This window comes from Carcharodon carcharias, chromosome 30 (assembly GCF_017639515.1).
Source record: "Carcharodon carcharias isolate sCarCar2 chromosome 30, sCarCar2.pri, whole genome shotgun sequence".
Taxonomy (NCBI): domain Eukaryota; kingdom Metazoa; phylum Chordata; class Chondrichthyes; order Lamniformes; family Lamnidae; genus Carcharodon; species Carcharodon carcharias.
Window position 1 is genome coordinate 16448825 of NC_054496.1, and position 18053 is coordinate 16466877.

Here is an 18053-nt window from a genome sequence, read left to right on the forward strand (position 1 = left end):
GTACCTCCACTCTGTGTCCCATCCCCCTGCCAAATTATTTTAAACTCCCCCAAACAGCACTAGCAAACCTCACCGCAAGGATGTTGGTCCCGTTCTGGGTCAGGTGTAACCCGTCCGACTTTTACAGGCCCCACCTTCGCCAGAAACAGACCCAGTGATCCAGAAAACAAAAGCCTTCCCTCCTGCACCATCTCTTCAGCCACGCATTCATCCTCTCTATCCTCCTATTCCAATACTCAGTAGCACGTGGCACAGGGAGTAACCCAGAGATTACAACGCTTGAGGTCCTGCTTTTTAATCCAGCTCCCTAAATTCTTGTTGCAGGACTTCATCCCTCTTTCTACCTATGTCGTCAGTACCAATGTGAACCAAGACCTTTGACTGGTTGCTCTCCCCCTTCGGAGTGCCCTGCAACCGTTCTGCGAATTCTTGACCGTGGCACCAGGAGGGGGCAACACACCATCCTGGAGTAACGTCGACACTGCAGAAGTGCCTGTCTTTACCCCTCACTATTGAGTCTCCTACAACTCTCTGCGTGGCTGAAGAGACGGTCCTGCACTCTTACTCCTCCCTTGTGCAGCTGCACCGTGATCTTGGCTCTGGCTGCACTCTCCAGAGGAACCTTCACTCTCACCATTTTCCAACACAGAAAAACGATTTTTGAATGAGATGCACTCTGGGATTTTCCTGAGTACCAAAACCTCCAAAACCTGTTGGTCAAGCTGGTCAAGCCAGTGGTACTTCCGGACTGCAAGGAGTGTCTAAGAAATCCCACATGCTGCAGACCACACCACACACAGGACTGAGCTCCTTTGTCATACTTTTTCTTTGTTTGTAATTAAAAGACTACTTTCTTAAATTTAAGCCCCGCTCTGCTCACCAGAGCCTCGCTCTTTGCAGCCCCGCTCTGCTCGTGGAAATCTCACTCTTTACAGCCCCGCTCTGCTCCTTACAGCCCCACTCTGCTCTGTGGTCCTTGTGATGTAAACCTCCTTTCCTCTATCCCTCCCTCTGCTGAGTGAATGCAGAGTGGGACGTCGCTAACCCTCCTTTTCACAGGTTTTGAATATGTGAAAGAAACTGACCTTCTGAGTTAATCCTAACTCGAATTTTCAGTGGGGTTATTCATAAAAATTGGATAACACAGAAAGCGAGGGTTGGGAAACAATACGCCACCACTTATTCTTATAAACAAAACTAATTCGAAACACCTTTTGTTTGCAGACAGGCGGTAAGAGGAAAACAGGGCTGTTTGAACTGACCCCCTCCTGTCCATAACAATATACTTGAAAAGGAAACTTCTGCAGGGTTTGGGTAAAAAGGTAGGGGAATGGGACTGATGGAATTTCACTTTCACAGAGCCGGCACAGGCACAATGGGCCAAATGGCCTCCTTCTGTGCAAGTGTTATTCTAAGTATCTGCTGCACTAGGATAGTTCAAGAAACCATTTGAGGGAACTTTATCCTGAGACAGCAATTCTGAACCTCTTAGTAGCCAGGGTGAGATTAACACCAACATGGGAACAGCTTAAGGCTGGGGCCATGAGGAAATGTCAGAAGCAAAAGTAAAATTCATAACTTATAAATGTGCCACGTGTGCTTAAGTTCCAGCTGTGCCATGTTTTACCTCCATTGCCACTTTGTTTGTTGCAGGAAGGCTGGTGGTTCTTGCTTTGTTTGAGATGGACCTTCTTTTCTCTGTGTCACTGGCAGGTACCAAGCACTCACTCTTCCTTCTGTCCATGTTGGCTGCGTGAAGCTCATCAAAACACGTGAGCCCGTGTACTGGAGCTATTGATCGGATACTTGCTAGTAGCTCATTACTGGGATAGAGGAAACAGCGGATTCAGTATCCCCATCACATCTACCCGGCAATGTGGAAAATTGCCCAGGGGTGTGTCCTGTACACAAATTGGAGGAGAAATCCAACCCGGCCAATTACAGCCCAACCAGTGTACTCTCAATCATCAGTAAAGTGATGAAAGGTGTCATCAAAAGTGCTATCAACCAGCACTTGCTTAACAATAACCCGCTCGCTGATGTTCAGTTTGGGTTCTGCCAGGGCCACTCAGCTCCTGAACTCATTACACCCTTGGTTCAAAAATGGACAAAAGAGCTGAACTCCTGAGGTGAGGTGAGAGTGACTGCCCTTGATATTAAGGCTGTATTTGACTGAGTGTGACATCAAGGAGCCTTAGCAAAACTGGAGTCAATGGGAATCAGGGGGAAAACTCTTTGCTGGTTGGAGTCATACCTAGCATAAGGGAAGATGGTTGTTGGAGGTCAAACATCTCAGTTCCAGGATTTCACTGCAGGAGTTCCTCAGTGTAATGTCCTCGGCCCAACCATCTTCAGCTGCTTCATCAATGATCTTCCTTCCATCATAAGGTCAGAAGTGGCGATGTTCGCTGATGATTGCACAATGCTCAGCACCATTCACGACTCCTCAGATACTGAAGCAGTCCATGTCCAAATGCAGCAAGACCTGGACAAGCGGCAAGTAACATTCGCTCCACACAAGTGCCAGGCAATGACTATCTCTAACAAGAGCTCTTGACGTTCAATGGCATTGCCGTCACTGAATTCCCCACTATCAACACCCTGGGGGGGTTACCATTGACCAGAAACTGAACTGGGCTGGCCATGTAAATACTATGGCTACAAAAGCAGGTCAGAGGCTAGGAATTCTGCAGCAAGTAACTCACCTCCTGACTCCCCAAAGCCTATTCACCATCTACAAGGCACAAGTCAAGAGTGTGATGGAATACTCTCCACTTGCCTGGTTGAGTACAACTCTAACAATGCTAAAGAAGCTGGACATCATCCAGGACAAAGCAGCCTGCTTGATTGGCACCCCGTCCATAAACATTCACTCCCTCCACCACCAATGCACAGTGGCAGCAGTGTGTACCATCTACAAGATGTATAGTAGGAATTCACCAAACCTCGTTAGACAGCACCTTCCAAACCCAAGACCACCTCCATCTAAGAGCACAGGGGCAGCAGATACATGGGAACACCACCACTTGCAAGTTCCTGTTCAAGCCACTCACCATCCTTACTTGGAAATATATTGCCATTCCTTCACCATCACTGGGTCAAAATCCTGGAACTCCTTCCCTCACAGCACTGTTAGTGTACCTACACCACATGCACTGCAGCAATTCAAGAAGGCAGCTCACAACTACCTTCTCAAGGGCAATTAGGGATGGGCAATAAAATGCTGGCCTAGCCAGTGATGCCCATATCCAACGAATGAATAAAAAAAGCTTAATCACTCATCTGTTCGTAGACCTATTGCCTGCGTTGATCTGCAGGAGATGTTCAAATCATTGCTTAATTTGGTGTTCATTGTTTCAAATTACTTCTACATATTGACAACAACTTGTATTTATATAGCACCTTTAATATAATAAAAACATATTAAAGCTGCTTCACAGGAACACATAAAGAGCAAAATGTCACACCAAGTCGTACAAGGAGACATTGGACAGATGACCAAAAGCTTGGTCAAAGAGCTGGTTTCGAGGAGTGTCTTAAAGGAGAAAAGGAAGAGACTTAGAGATTTAGGGAGGGAATGCCAGGGTTCACAGCCTGGACAGCTGAAATCAGGTACAGTAATGATGGAGAAATCAAAATCAGGGATGTATCAGAGGCCAGAATTAGACAAGCGAGGATATCTCAGAGGGCTGTAGGGCTAGAGGAAATTATTGAGATGGGAAAGGGTGAGGCCATGGAGGGATTTGAAAACAAGGATGAGAATTTTAAAATCAAGGCATAGTTTAATTGGGACAAGATGGAGCAGACAATACTGAAAATATACTATGGAGGGCAGCGATATCTTAAAGCAAGAGAGCTTTGTCGCCTTCTTGATCAAATTATTTTTAAATCTCTCTGAGTCTCTACTTCTCTTTCCTTTTTTAAGATGCTCCTTGAAACCTATCTCTTTGAACAAGCTTTTGGTCATCTGCCCTAATATCTCCTTATGTGTCTTGGTGTGATCATTTACTTGATAACACTTTTTGTATCTGGATTTGGACAGCGCTTACAAAGCTGCATTTTTATTGCCCATCCCTCACTGTTGTGCGAAAGTGGTGTTGAGTATTCTTCTCAAATTGCTGAAGTCCATGTGGTGATGGTGCTCCCTGCTGGTGTTAGGAAGGGAATTCCAGGAGAATGGCCCAGTAACCATGAAAGAATAGTTGAAGTCAGGGTAGAGTGTTCGACTTGGAGCTGATAGTGTTCCTGTGTCATTGTTGCCCTTGTCCACCTTGGTGGGGACAGTTAGTGGGACTGGGAGTTGGTGTTAAAGTAATCTCGGTGAGCTGCTGCAATATCACCTTCTTGATGGTACATCCTGCAGCCTTAGTGGACTTGTGTGGTGGGGGGAGAAGAGTTGGGTGGGGTGGGGTGGTGGGGGCAGGGGTTGGGGTCCTGTATGGATAGAGTTTATATAGGTAAAGTGAGTACAATGATAATAATTTCTAATATTGCTCTTCTAACAATAAACGATAGAAGGGATTTACTCCTTGAATAATTGACATCACTAAAACAGATTTTCTGGTCACTATCACATATCTGTGTGTGGGAGCTTGCTGTGCACAAATTGGCTGCTGCATTTCCAATACAAAAGCAACTACAAAAGCACCTCATTGGCTGTAAAATGTTTTTGGGATATCCTGAATTTGTGAAAGGTGCAAGTGTTTCTTTCTGTCCACCTAATGCTGTTAATATTATGTAGTAAAATCAAAGTAAGCAATAAAATGATGCCATTCCACACATTTTCATGTTAGAAAATGAAAAATGTATTTCGGTTAAAGCAGGGTAGGTGTCAAGAAGCCTTGGACTGACAGTTCTTTAGGTCCGACGGCAATGAGCTGACATGCTAAGTTTCCATTGTGCAGTGCTTTTTCCCCCTCAAGGTTTTTGTCCCTTCTCTCCTGGAGATATTAACTCTTGTCATAGTAAATATGAGCAGGCCATTCCACTGTAGAAGCATCACAACCAAGCCCATACCTGTCCTTGCCTAATAAATGTGCTCGCACATTCTGCAGTTGGAGTCACAGGATAGCGGTTGGCAGTACGTAGCCTGTTCTAGCACAAGGGATCTGTGACAAAATGTGATGCTGAAGTCAGGTAATGCAGTTGAGATCCGGAGACTTCTTGGTCTGTAGTCCTCCGGGATTAATGTTTCAACTACAGGGATACTGTTGTTTCTGACTCAATCAGGTCTGAACCCTCGTACGTGTCTAGCAATGCTTGTACATGCACTGTTGCTTCACCATGGCTGGGTCAATATACTGGAACCCCCTAACAGTACTGTAGGACCAGCTTCACCACACGGACTGCAGCAGTACACGAAGGTAGCTCACCACCACATTCTTAAGGACATCTAGGGATGAGGTATCAATGCTGTCCTTGCCAGTGATGCCTATATCCCCATAAGTGAAATTTTAAAAACTTTCCTGAACATATAGAGATCAAAGTTTTTACCTTACGCTCCAGTGCAAATTGAACAAAATCCACTACCTGAGCTTGCAGCGATTCCTGGAGATTCCAAGATATAAACACAGTTCGAGTCTTCAGTGATTGAGTTCTGATGAAGTCAGAAAATTGCAATGCTTATCTGTCCTTTTAAGATTAATTCATTCGTACTCGGGACCAGCATCACAATGCACCTATCAGGAACACGAAGTTTCAAGATAAGATGCCCTGACAAAATGCTGTGTGGGATTGCAGTTCCAATCTGTGCTAGGCTGAGAAGGCAAGGAGGAAGGAGTGGCACTGACCTACTCACAAATCCATGAACTAGATCTTAAAAGTAAATGTTTACCCTAAGGGTTGTTAACAACTTTAGTGATTGGAAAGCGATCCATCAGCAGCTGAACAGGATGAGACAGAAGCCCTGTTGGCACCTGTCAAGTATTCAGGCCCCGGTTGAAAGTAAATATTTAAACTTTATGAAAGAAAAACCTTCTTGAGTTATGGGGAAGGCAATGTAGTTGAACAACCCGAGTTACAACAGTCATCTCATTATTTAACTGAACTGTCATTACAGCTCTCAATGAAAGACAAAGCCTATGATAAGGTACTGGATTTCAGGGCCAGCCACTGCTCAGAAGTTAAATACTGGAACCAAGTAAATATGAAGTATTTAAACGGAAATTGTACCCCACTGGGTCATCACATCATTGAACAACTTATTTAGAGTGACCCCTGTACACTTAGTGTATTGTAACTAACACATACACTCAGTCCTCACCAACAACACACAGTCCACACCAATAATGGAGCTCATGGACTTCTTTGTCACGGAGATTGAGAACATTTGGTCCACTGCCTCCACTTACCGTTTGCCCCATCCTCCACCCTGCACCCTCCCCCACCTTCCCTTTAGCCACCCAGCCATTTTGCCTCCAGGCTCTCCCTTCGCTCAGCGTTGAACCCTGTGTCCCCCTCCTATCTCCCTATGGCCCCTTCCATATCTTAACACATGCATGGCACCTACCTCTTGTCCCCATGTTTCAGGTCCCATTAAAACGATAACCCCTCAACTTCCTTTCCTGGCCCTCGTGCTAACTGACATTGTAAGAGCTCCCTGCTCCTTCCATACTGTCACCCCACCTTTTCAAAACTGCCATCATCACCCACTCAAAAACTAAACCGCCCTTAGCTCCTTTTGTGTTTGCAACCTACATCTTTAACATCCCTTTTCTCTGAACCCCTCAAATATGTTGGGTTTCTCCCAAATCTGTGTCTATCTTTCCCACAGGACCATGTTTGAAACTCTCCAATCAGGTTTCCACCCCTCCCACAGCACCTACATGGTCCTCATCAAAGTCACAATTAAAATTTCCTGTGAGTGTGACCACACAGAGTTCCATAAATCCCGGGCTGCTCTCCCTTCTCATCCTGCAGCCTGTGACATGGTCATCCACATCAGCCTCCTACTATCCTGCCCCTCGGTTTTTCAACTCAGCAGTACTTCCCTCATTTAATTTCTCACTTAACTATCCATCATAGCCAGAGCATATTCAGTCTCTTCCCACTCATTTTTCCATATCCACATGCTGGTAGTTAGACAACTGCATCCGCAGGTATGAGGTCAGGTTTGACGTGTACACTGATGACACCCAGCTCTGCCACCCCAATGCCCCTCTCAACCCCTCCACTGCCTCAGGGTCTACTGGTCCGACCTCCAGTACTCAAGAAGTAATTTCTTCCAGTTTAACACTGGCAAGACTGAAGCCATCAGCTTTATCCCCTTGACACTGAATCCAGACTCGAGCTTCTGACCACATAGCCTCTCCATCTCAAAGATCACCTACTTCCAATTCCATAACATCACCAACGTCTCCAGCCCCACCTCAGCCAGGCTTCCACCTTCCTATTTTCCTTACCTCTGGGACAACTATCCCAATGTTCTCCTGGCTGGCCGCCCGGCCTTCACCTCATCTAAAACTCTGCCAGCATATCTAACTCTCACTCACCCTTCCATCCTGTATCGTCTTCCAATCCTCCAACAACTCCAATTTAAAATTCTCATCCTCTTTCAGATTCCTGCAGCGTCTCCACACCAATGCCCCCTCTCCACCCCCCGCCCTGCATCTTCTTGCCCTACAATCCACCTGACCTCTGCATTTCAATGGCTCTGGTCTTTGGTTCCACCATTGGTGTCTGTGCCTAGAGTCCTTTAGACTCCGTGCTCTGGAATCCATCAGATAATCTTATCCAGTGCCTTTGGTTGAACCCATATTAGATTTTGAAGAAATTCACTCTGTGTAGACTATTGTGATATAGTTGGATATATGCAAAAATCAATTGACTTCAAAGACTGAGCACCTACAGCCCTCTGTGACAGAGAATTCTTAACCCTCTGAGGTAAGAAATTTTTCCTCATCTCAGTTATAAATTGCCAACCCTTTATCCTGGGACTATGCCGCTTGGTCCTAGACTCTCCAGCTAGGCAAACTGCCTTTCTGTACCCACCTTGTCAAGTCATCTCAAAAGCTTATCGGTTTCAATGGAGATCACCTCTCATTCTTCTAAACTCCAGAGAGTACAGGTGCATTCTACTCAATCTCTCTTTTAGGAAAACTCTTTCATCCCAGGAATCAATCTAGTGAACCTTTGTTGCACCCCCTCTAATTGTTTCTTAGATATGGGGACTAATACTCCAGAGGTAATTTCACCAAAGCCCTGTATAATTGCAGCAAGACTTCCTTACTCTTTTATTCAAAGTCCCTTGCAATAAAAGCTAACATGCCACTTGCATTCCCAATTGCTTGCTTTACCTTTTTATGATTCTTTCATGAGATGTTGGCATCAATTGTTGTCCATTTCTCATTGCCCTGCATATTAACTTGCTGTGCTTCATGTACAAGGATATGCAAATCCCTTGGAACACCAACATTTAATAGTTTCTCTCCGTTTAAAAAGATTGTTTTTCTATTCTTCCTACTAAAGTGAATAGCCTCACATTATGATCCTCTGCAATGTTCTTTCCCATTGATTTAACATGAGCAAATCCTTTGTATTGCCCTCATGGTTAATTCCCACCTAACTTTGTCTTATCAGCAAACCTGGATATGTTCCACTTGACCCCTTCATCTAATCATTCATATAGATTGTAAACAGCTGAGGTGCCAGCACTGATCCTTGCAGGATCCCACTGGTAACAGCCTGCCAACCTGAAAGTGACCTGTTATTCCTACTTTCTGTTTTCTGTGTTTTAACCAATCCTCTATTTGGGCTAATTTATTACACTCAAATCTCATGAGCCTTTACCTTGTGTAATAACCTTGCTTTCTTTCCCCATAAATACACTTTACTCATAAAATTTATAAAAGTACATTATTACATGAATGCCCGAAGTTGACATTACTTAAGGCGCAAACCAAATCAGTTTCATCCAATTTATGGATGTTACTCACTAGGTTTACAGTTACAGTTAATATTTACAAGATTCCCTGTCAGACATACAGCCCAAGGGGTTTTAGCATTGTTTCCGGACACTCACGTACTATAGCTGAAAGGCCTGAAGAGTTTGGTGACCTTTCTCCTTTGCACCTTTGCAGCAAAAGCTAAAGGCTTTCATGTGCCACCTTATCAAATGCCTGTTGAAATATTCTACATCCACTGATTTCCCCTTTATTTATCATCCTAGTTACAACCTCAAAAAACCTAATAGATTTTGTCAAACGCAATTTCCCTTTCATAAACCCCCTTGTTGACCCTGCCTAATGGTTTTACAAAAGGGAAACATGAAGAATTATTTGTGTACTACATATAAAATTTTGGAGCGTGTAGTTTGTTTATATTTACTCATTCACCAGATGTTAGCATTTGCCCATCCCTCATTGTTCTCGAGATGATGATGGTGAGTTGCCTTGTTGTACCAATAGTAGTCAGGGTACATTGTGTGACACAGCGGCCTTGACAGTAAATAAAAAGTAGCTATTTTAGGGTAATGTGCTTCCCTCCTCAGCCACTGATAGGGGGAAATAAAAACAAAAATAATAACTCAAAACGTCAACTGACTCTTCTCTGCCGATGCTGCCAGACCTGCTGAGTTTTTCCAGGTATTTCTGTTTCTGTTTTTGTTCTGATAGAGAGAGTTCCTGCTTAAGAGTTGAGCTGCTGGCTGAGTTCTGTCACAAGAGGGCAATGTCTACATTCTTTACGTATGTCACTGCCAAGTCACTGTCCAGAGTGTTCTCTAGCTTTGTTTCCTTGATTGCTTGGTTAATGTTCTCTCTTTGGGTGGTGTGCTTTTTGCAGCTGAAACAGATCTCAGGCCATTTACACTGTTCGGCATGTGTCAGTGGCTGATAATGACTTTGTCTAAACCTCCACCCCAACAATGACCCTGCCCACAATGTATCGAACCTGCTTGTCTCTTAGATAACAGCAAAATACTGCGGATGCTGGAAATCTAGAACAAAAACAAAAATACCTGGAAAAACTCAGCAGGTCCGATAGCGTCTGCGGAGAGGAATACAGTTAATGTTTCGAGTCCGAACGGGAGTCATTCGGACTCGAAACTGGCTGTGTTCCTCTCTGCAGATGCTGTCGGACCTGCTGCTTGTCTCTTATTTTGCTTCCATCCATTGTTTTATCTCTACCTTTTAGCCTATTTCATTCCCTTCCCCCCACCCCACCCCTAGAGCTATCTGTACCTTGCTCGTCCTGCTTTCTACCCTTAATTAACACATTCCTTAGATAATATCACCACCTTCAACACCCCTTTGTCCTTTTGTCTATGACATCTTGTGGCAATCTCCACCTATCAATGGCCCTCTATCCAGTTCTACCTGTACCCCTCCACCTTAAATCAGCTTATATTTCACCTCTTTTCTATTTTTCCTTAGCTCTTAGAGTCATACAGACTCGAAACGTTAACTGTGTTCCTCTCCACAGATGCTGTCAGACCTGCTGAGTTTTTCCAGGTATTTTTGTTTTTGTTTTGGATTTCCAGCATCCGCAGTTTTTTGCTTTTATTTTGGTTATAGTTTATTTAAAGAAGAGTCTGAAACACAAACAATATAGGTTTAATACACAAACCTCTTATCTCAGATCAAGCTTAAGAACCTACTTTAAGCACCAGCTGTTGCAACATGTCACACAACATTTTAGTGCTTTTCTTAGACCACAATTGAACACAGCCTGAAAAAAGTCATTTTCTCCTGGCATAGACTAATCTACTTGCACTGTTTGAATGTAGCCAACTACTGTACAGCCAATTAAGTACTTTTGAAATGTGCTCACTATTGTAAGGGATACAAGTTATAAATATTAATATACAACAGCAGTAGAAGACAGATTATCTGGTTTATCCTGTATGACTGCAATAGAAGACAGATTATCTGGTCATTAAAACATTGCTGTTTCTGGAACAAATTGGCTGTCGCATTTCCTACGTTACAACAGTAACTACACTTCAAAAGTATTTAATTGGCTGTAAGGTGTTCTGGGGTATCTGGTGGTTGCAAAAAGCACTACATAAATGCCAGTCTTGTAGTGTCTACTGGAGAACACCTATGCTGGAACATAATAACTGGGAGCAAAAGTGCATAAGCTTTGCTCTTGCACATTATGATGCTGTTTGAATATAGTTCAGTAATATAGACAGTGCATCACACTCTGTCTCCCAATGTGTGTGTTTTGCTGTGTTAAAGTATAAAGGAGGAAAGTACTTACATTTATATAGCATCTTTCACTATCTCAGAACGCCCCAAAGCGCTTCACAGCCAATGAAGTGCTTTCGAAGTGTGGTCACTATTGTAAGGGATACAAGTTATAAATTACACAAGTGAAAATTTAAGCCAGGAGGTACTTCTATTCACAGAGAGCTACTGACTCCTGGAACAAGTTGCTGGCTTTGTGCAGTCAGTGCGGATTCATTGCAGCATTCAAAAGGGAGCTGGACAGACTCCTGAATGCGGTCTCCCAGAACGTGTTTCATCACCTCCGGGGGACAGAGAGCAACTTCCAGGAGTTTCTTCCTAAATTGGACTAAGGTTTTATCCCAAATCGTTTTTATCTCTTCTAGGAGATTGTGTGGCTGGATTGAAGGGTTTGGTATCAGAAAGGATCTTGTTTTCAATCAGCCAGACCATGCCCAGACAAGATAAACTCAATGATTCTTTTCCTGTCCTAAGTTTCCACAGGTTAGTGTTCATAGTTGTTAAGTTAGAGTTGACGTTTCTCAATAAATTGGTAAACAACCCCAGGAGCAGAAGATAAAAGCAAAACACTGCAGATGCCAGAAATCTGAATTAAAAACAGAAAATGCTGGAAAAGCTCAGCAGGTCTGACAGCATTTGTGGAGAGAGAAACAGAGTTAACGTTTCAAGTCCGTATGACATCTCTGTCCATCTCTCCTTAGACCCCACCTATCGTTGATCTTCTATCCAGCTTCACCTGCTCTACCCGCTTAAACAGTATAAATTTAATCACATTTCTACTTATCTTTAGCTCTGAAGAAGTCATACAGACTCGAAATGTTAACTCTGTTTCTCTCTCCACAGATGCTGTCAGACCTGCTGAGTTTTTCCAGCATTTTCTGTTTTTATTTCAAGAGCAGAACCAAGACTGACCTCAGATAGTAAAAGAAAGTAGGATTTACAAAGAGTAGGATTTACATCACACTTTTCACAACCTCAGGACATCCTTAAGTGCTCTTCAGTTAATGAAATACTTTTTTTGAAGTGTAGTCACTTGTAATTTAGGAAAAGTCAATTTGTGGACTGTAATGTCTCACAAACAGTTATGAGGTGGTGTCCGGATAATCCATCCTTTAGGGACATTGATTGAGGGATACATATCAGCAGGGAGTACTCCTGCTCTTCTTTGAAACAACGTGTGCATTCTTTTTTGTCAAACTGAGAGGGCAGATAGGGCCTTGGTTTAACATCTCATCTGAAAGATGGCACCTCCAATGATGCAGCACTCACCCTAGATTTTGCGCTCAAGTTCCTTCCATGGGACTTGAACCCACAAATTTCTTACTCAAGGCTGAGAACACTACCCATGAGCCAGAGTAGGTTTCCCAACAAAGTATCTTTTCAAAAAGAAATACATGACAGAAAATATTCTTTCATGATTTATTATTTACATGATTTGACAGAAAAGACCTTGTAGGAATATAAGTTTACTTTCGATCTTGCGTTTGGGGATTAATTCATACTGAGTCTACCTGAAAAACAACTAATTCACATCGGTATGCCTCTATTTGCTACCCATAAAACAGATGCTTCAAAATGCAAATACTGTTCACACAAATCGATGATGAATAGTTCTGGTTTGCAGCGCTGAGATTGGCGGCTAGCTATCTTTAAGTCCTCCCAGACTCCTTCCTGCAAAATAACTCTTCCCTTTGCTTGTTAACGGATGAAGCTCTGTTCTGTTCTATTGATAACTAAGGAACAAAGGAGCGGGAGGAGACCATTCAGCACCTCAATCCTTTCTGCCATTCGTTTGGCACAGTGAGAGCCTGCATCTAATTCCATCTTTTTAAAAATTCATTCATGGGGTGTGGGCTTCGCTGGCCAAGCCAGCATTTATTGCCCATCCCTAATTGCCCTTGAGAAGGTGCTGGTAAGCCACCTTCTTGAACCGCTGTATCCATGTGCTGGAGAAACACTCATAGCGCTGTTAAGAAGGGAGTTCCAGGATTTTGATCCAGCAACAGTGAAGGAACGGTGATATAGTTCCAAGTCAGGATGGTGAGTGACTTGGAGGGGAACTTGCAGGTGGTGGTGGTCCCATGTATCTGCTGCCCTTGTCCTTCTAGGTGGTACAGGTCACGGGTTTGGAAGGTGCTGTCGAAGGAGCCTTGGTGAATTGCAGCAGTGCATCTTGTAGACGGTATGCACTGCTGCCACTGTTTGCCGGTGGGAGACAGAGTAAATGTTTGTGGATGGGGTGCCAATCAAATGGGTTGCTTTGTCCTGGATGGTGTCAAACTTCTTTAGTGTTGTTGCAGCTGCACTAATCCAAGCAAGTGGGGAGTATTCCATTGCAGTCCTGCCTTGTGCTTTGTAAATGGTGGACAGGCTTTGAGGATTCAGGAGGTGAGTTACTCCTCTGCAGAATTACCAGCCTCTGACCTGCTCTTGTAGCTACGGTATTTATATAGACACATAGAAACTAGGAGCAGGAGTAGGCCTTTTGGCCCTTCGAGCCTGCTGTGCCATTCAATATGATCATGGCTGATCCTCTATCTCAATGCCATATTCCTGCTTTCTCTCCATACCCCTTGATTTCCCTAATATCCAAAAATGTATCAATTTCTTTCCTGAATATACTCAGTGACCCGGCCTCCACAGCCTTCTGTGGTAGAAAACTCCACAGGTTGACCACCCTCTGAGTGAAGAAATGTTTCCTCATCCCAGTCCTAAATGGCCTGCCCTGTATCCTGAGACTGTGGCCCCTGGTTTGAGACTCCCCAACCAGGGGAAACATCCTCCCTGCATCTAGTCTGTCTAGCCCTGTTAGAATTTTATATGTTTCAATCAGATCCCCACTCATTCTTCTAACCTCTAGTGAATACAGGCCCAGCCGAAGCAATCTCTCCTCAGACGACAGTCCTGCCATCCCCCGGTATCAGCCTCATGAACCTTCGCTGCACTCCCTCTATGGCAAGTATATTCTTTCTTACGTAGGGAGACAAAAACTACACGCAATACTCCAGGTGTGGTCTCACTAAGGCCCTGTACAACTACAGTAAGACATCCCTACTTCTGAACGCAAATCCTCTTGCAATGAAGGCCAACATACCATTTGCCTTCCTAATTGCTTGCTGCAGCTGCCTGTTTACTTTCATTGACTGGTGTACAAGGACACCCAGATCCCTTTGTACATCCACATTTCCCAATATATCACCCTTTAAATAATACTCTGCCTTTCTGTTTTTCACACCTAAGTGTATACCTTCACATTTATCCACGTTACACTGCATCTACCATGTGTTTACCCACACACACAACTTGTCTAAATCACCCTGAAGCCTCCTTGCATCCTCCTCACAACATCGCCCAGTTTTGTGTCATCAGCAAAATAATGGAAATAATGCATTTGGTTCCCTCATCCAAGTCATTTATATATATCGTGAAAAGCTGGGGCCTAAGCACTGATCCCTACAGTACACCACTAGTCACCATCTGCCACCTGGAAAAAGACCCATTTATTCTCACTCTCTGTTCCCGGTCTGTCAACGAATTCTCAATCCATTCCAGTGTATTACCCCCGATCCCATGTGCTTTAATTTTGCCCACTAGCCTCTTACGTGGGACTTTATTAAAAGCCTTCTTGAAATCCAAATACACCACATCCACTGGTTCTCCCTTATCTATTTTACTAGTTACATCTTCAAATAAACTCCAGTAAATTAGTTAAGCATGATTTCCCTTTCATAAACCCATGCTGACTTTGTCTAATCCTGTTAATGCTTTCCAAGTGTTCTGTTACCTCATCTTTTATAATAGATTCTAGCATTTTCGCTACTACTGATGTTAGGCTAACTGATCTGTAATTCTCTGTTTTTATTCTCCCTCCTTTTATAAATAGTGGGGTTACATTTGCCACCCACCAATTTGTAGGAACTGCTCCAGAGTCTATAGAATTTTGGAAGATAACCACCAATGTATCCAATATTTCCAAGGCCACTTCCTTTAGAGCTCTAGGATGTAGATTATCAGGGCCTGCGGATTTTTCAGCTTTCAATCCCATTAATTTCTCTAGCACCATTTTTTTGCAGATACTGATTTTCTTCAATTCCTCCCTCTTACTCGACCCTTGGTTCCCTAACATTTCTGGGAAATTACTTGAATCCTCTTTTGTGAAGAAAGAACCAAAATATGTTCAACTCTTCTGCCATTTCTTTGTTCCCGATTATAATTTCCCCCGTTTCTGACTGTAAGGGACCTATATTTGTCTTTGCTAATCTTTTTCTCTTCACATATTTATAGAAGCTTTTACAGTCAGTTCTTATGTTCCCTGCAAGTTTACTCTCATACTCCATTTTCTCCTTCTTGATCAATCATTTTGTTCACTTTTGCTGAATTTTAAACCGCTCCCAATCCTCTTGCTGCATTTTCTGGCAATTTTATATGTCTCCTCTTTGGATCTAATACTATCCCTAATTTCTTTTGTAAGCCATAGTTGAGCCACCTTTCCTGTTTTATTGTTGCACTAGACAGGAATTAATAATTGTTGTAATTCATGCATATGCTCCTTAAATATTAGCCATTGCCTATCCACCGTCAAGCCTTTTAGTAAGGTTCCCCAATCTATCATTGTCAACTCGCGCCTCATACCCTCGCAGTTCTCTTTATTTAGATTCAGGGCCCTAGTTTCGGATTCAACTTCTTCACTCTCCATCCTAATGAATAATTCTGTCATTTTATGGTTGCTCTTCACCAAGGGACCCTACACAACAAGATTGTTAGTTCTGTTGAAGGGTCATGAGGACTCGAAACGTCAACTCTTTTCTTCTCCGCCGATGCTGCCAGACCCTGCTGAGTTTTTCCAGGTAATTCTGTTTTTGTTTAAGATTGTTAATTAATCCTTTCTCTTTGCACAATACCCAGTATAGGATAGCCTGCTCTCTAGTTGGTTCCTCAATGTATTGGTCTAAAAAACCATCACATACACACTCCAGGAAATCCTCCTCCACAGTATCATTGCTAGTTTGGTTTGTCCAATCTATATGTGGATTAAAGTCACCCATGATTACAGTTGTACCCTTACTGCATGTGCCTCTAATTTCCTGTTTAATGCCTTCCCATTACATCTATGTTACTGTTTGTAGGTCTATAAACAACCCCCATCAACGTTTAATGCCCCTTGATGTTTCTTATGTCCACCCAAACAGATTTCACATCATAAAAGCAAAATACTGCGGATGCTGGAAATCTAGAACGAAAGCAAAAATGACCTGCTGAGTTTTTCCAGGTATTTTTGTTTTTGTTCTAGATTCCACATCATGATTTTCTGAGCCAATATCTTTCCTCACTAATGCATTGATCCTTTACTAACAGTGCTACCCCATCTCCTTTCCCTATTTGTCTGTCCTTCCTAAATATTGAATACCCCTAGATGTTCAGTTCCCATCCTTGGTCACCCTGCAGCCATATCTCTGTCATTGCAACTATATCATAGCTGTTTATATCTATTTGCGCTGTTAATTCATCTACCGTACTGCGAATGCTCTGCGCATTAAGATACAAAGCCTTTAGACTTGTCTTTTTAACCCCGTTAGTCATCTTAGCTTTATTTTGCACTACGTCCTCATTTGTTTTACGCCCTTGTTTTTTCTGCCTTCCAGTTTTGTTTCTTACTTTTCTGTCTTTCGTTTCTATCCTTGTTTCCCCCTCCTCTGTTCCCTGCTCAGGTTCCCATCCCCCTGCCATTCTAGTTTAAACTGGTCCAAATTCAGTTTATGGTCAATGGTAACCCCCAGGATGTTGATAGTGGCGGATTCAGAGATGTTAATGCCATTGTGTGTCAAGGGGAGATAGTTAAAATCTCTGTTGTTGGAGACCTTTGTTGTTTGGCACTTCTGTGGCATGAATATTACTTGTCACTTATCAGTATGGGCAGGTCTTGCTGTATTTGGACATGGACTGCTTCAGTATCTGAGGAGTGTGAATGGTGCATTGCGCAATCATCAGCGAACATCCCCACTATTGACCTTATGATGGAAGGAAGGTCATTGATGAAACAATGTTTGGGCCTAGGACACTACCCTGAGAAACTCCTGCAGTGATGTCCCGGGACTGAGATGACTGATCTCCAACAACAACAACCATCTTCCTTTGAGCTAGGCATGATGCCAATCAGTGGAGAGTTTTCCTCTGATTCTCATTGAATTCAGTTTTGCTAGGTCTCCTTGATGCCATATTTGGTCAAATGCTGACTGGATATCAAGGGCAGTCACTCTCACATCACCACTTGAGTTCAGCTTTTTTGTCCATGTTTGGACCAGGGTTGTAATGTGGTTAGTAGCTGAGTGGCCTTGGCAGAACCCAAGCTGAGCATCAGTGAGCAGGTTTTTGCTGAGTAAGGGCTGCTTGATAGCACTGTTGACAACACTTTCCATTGATTTTCTCATGATCGAGATTAGGCTGATAGGGCGATAATTAGTCAGGTTAGATTTGTCCTGCTTTTTGTAGAAAGGACATACCTGCATAATTTTCCACATTGCCAGGTAGAAGCTAGTGTTGTAGCTATACTGGAACAGCTTGACTAAGTGTGTGGCCAGTTCTGGAGCACAAGTCTTCGGTACTATTGCTTGAATGTTGTCCGGGCCCATAGCCTTTGCAGTATCCAGTGCCATCAACTGTTTCTTGATAACACATGGAGTGAATCAAACTGGTTGAAGACAGGTATCTGTGGTGCTGGGGACCTCAGCAGGAGGCCAAGATGGATCATCCACTAGGCACTTCTGGCTGAAGATGGCTGCAAATGATTCAACCTTGTCTTTTGTACTGCTGTGCTGGGCTCCCTCATCATTGAGGGTGGGGATATTTGTGGAGCCCCCTCCTCCAGTT

At 43.3% G+C, this 18053-nt stretch overlaps 1 protein-coding gene across 1 annotated transcript in view; it reads right to left on the bottom strand.

Moving 5' to 3' along the window:
• Positions 1-18053, bottom strand: part of LOC121271328 (dynein light chain Tctex-type 5-like) — a 37056-nt gene that overhangs the window by 17259 nt on the left and 1744 nt on the right. Inside the window, exon 2 of the mRNA XM_041177263.1 lies at positions 1628-1823. Within this exon, the coding sequence (XP_041033197.1) occupies positions 1628-1744 (117 nt within the window). The 5' untranslated portion in view covers positions 1745-1823. The remainder of the gene's footprint in view (positions 1-1627; positions 1824-18053) is intronic.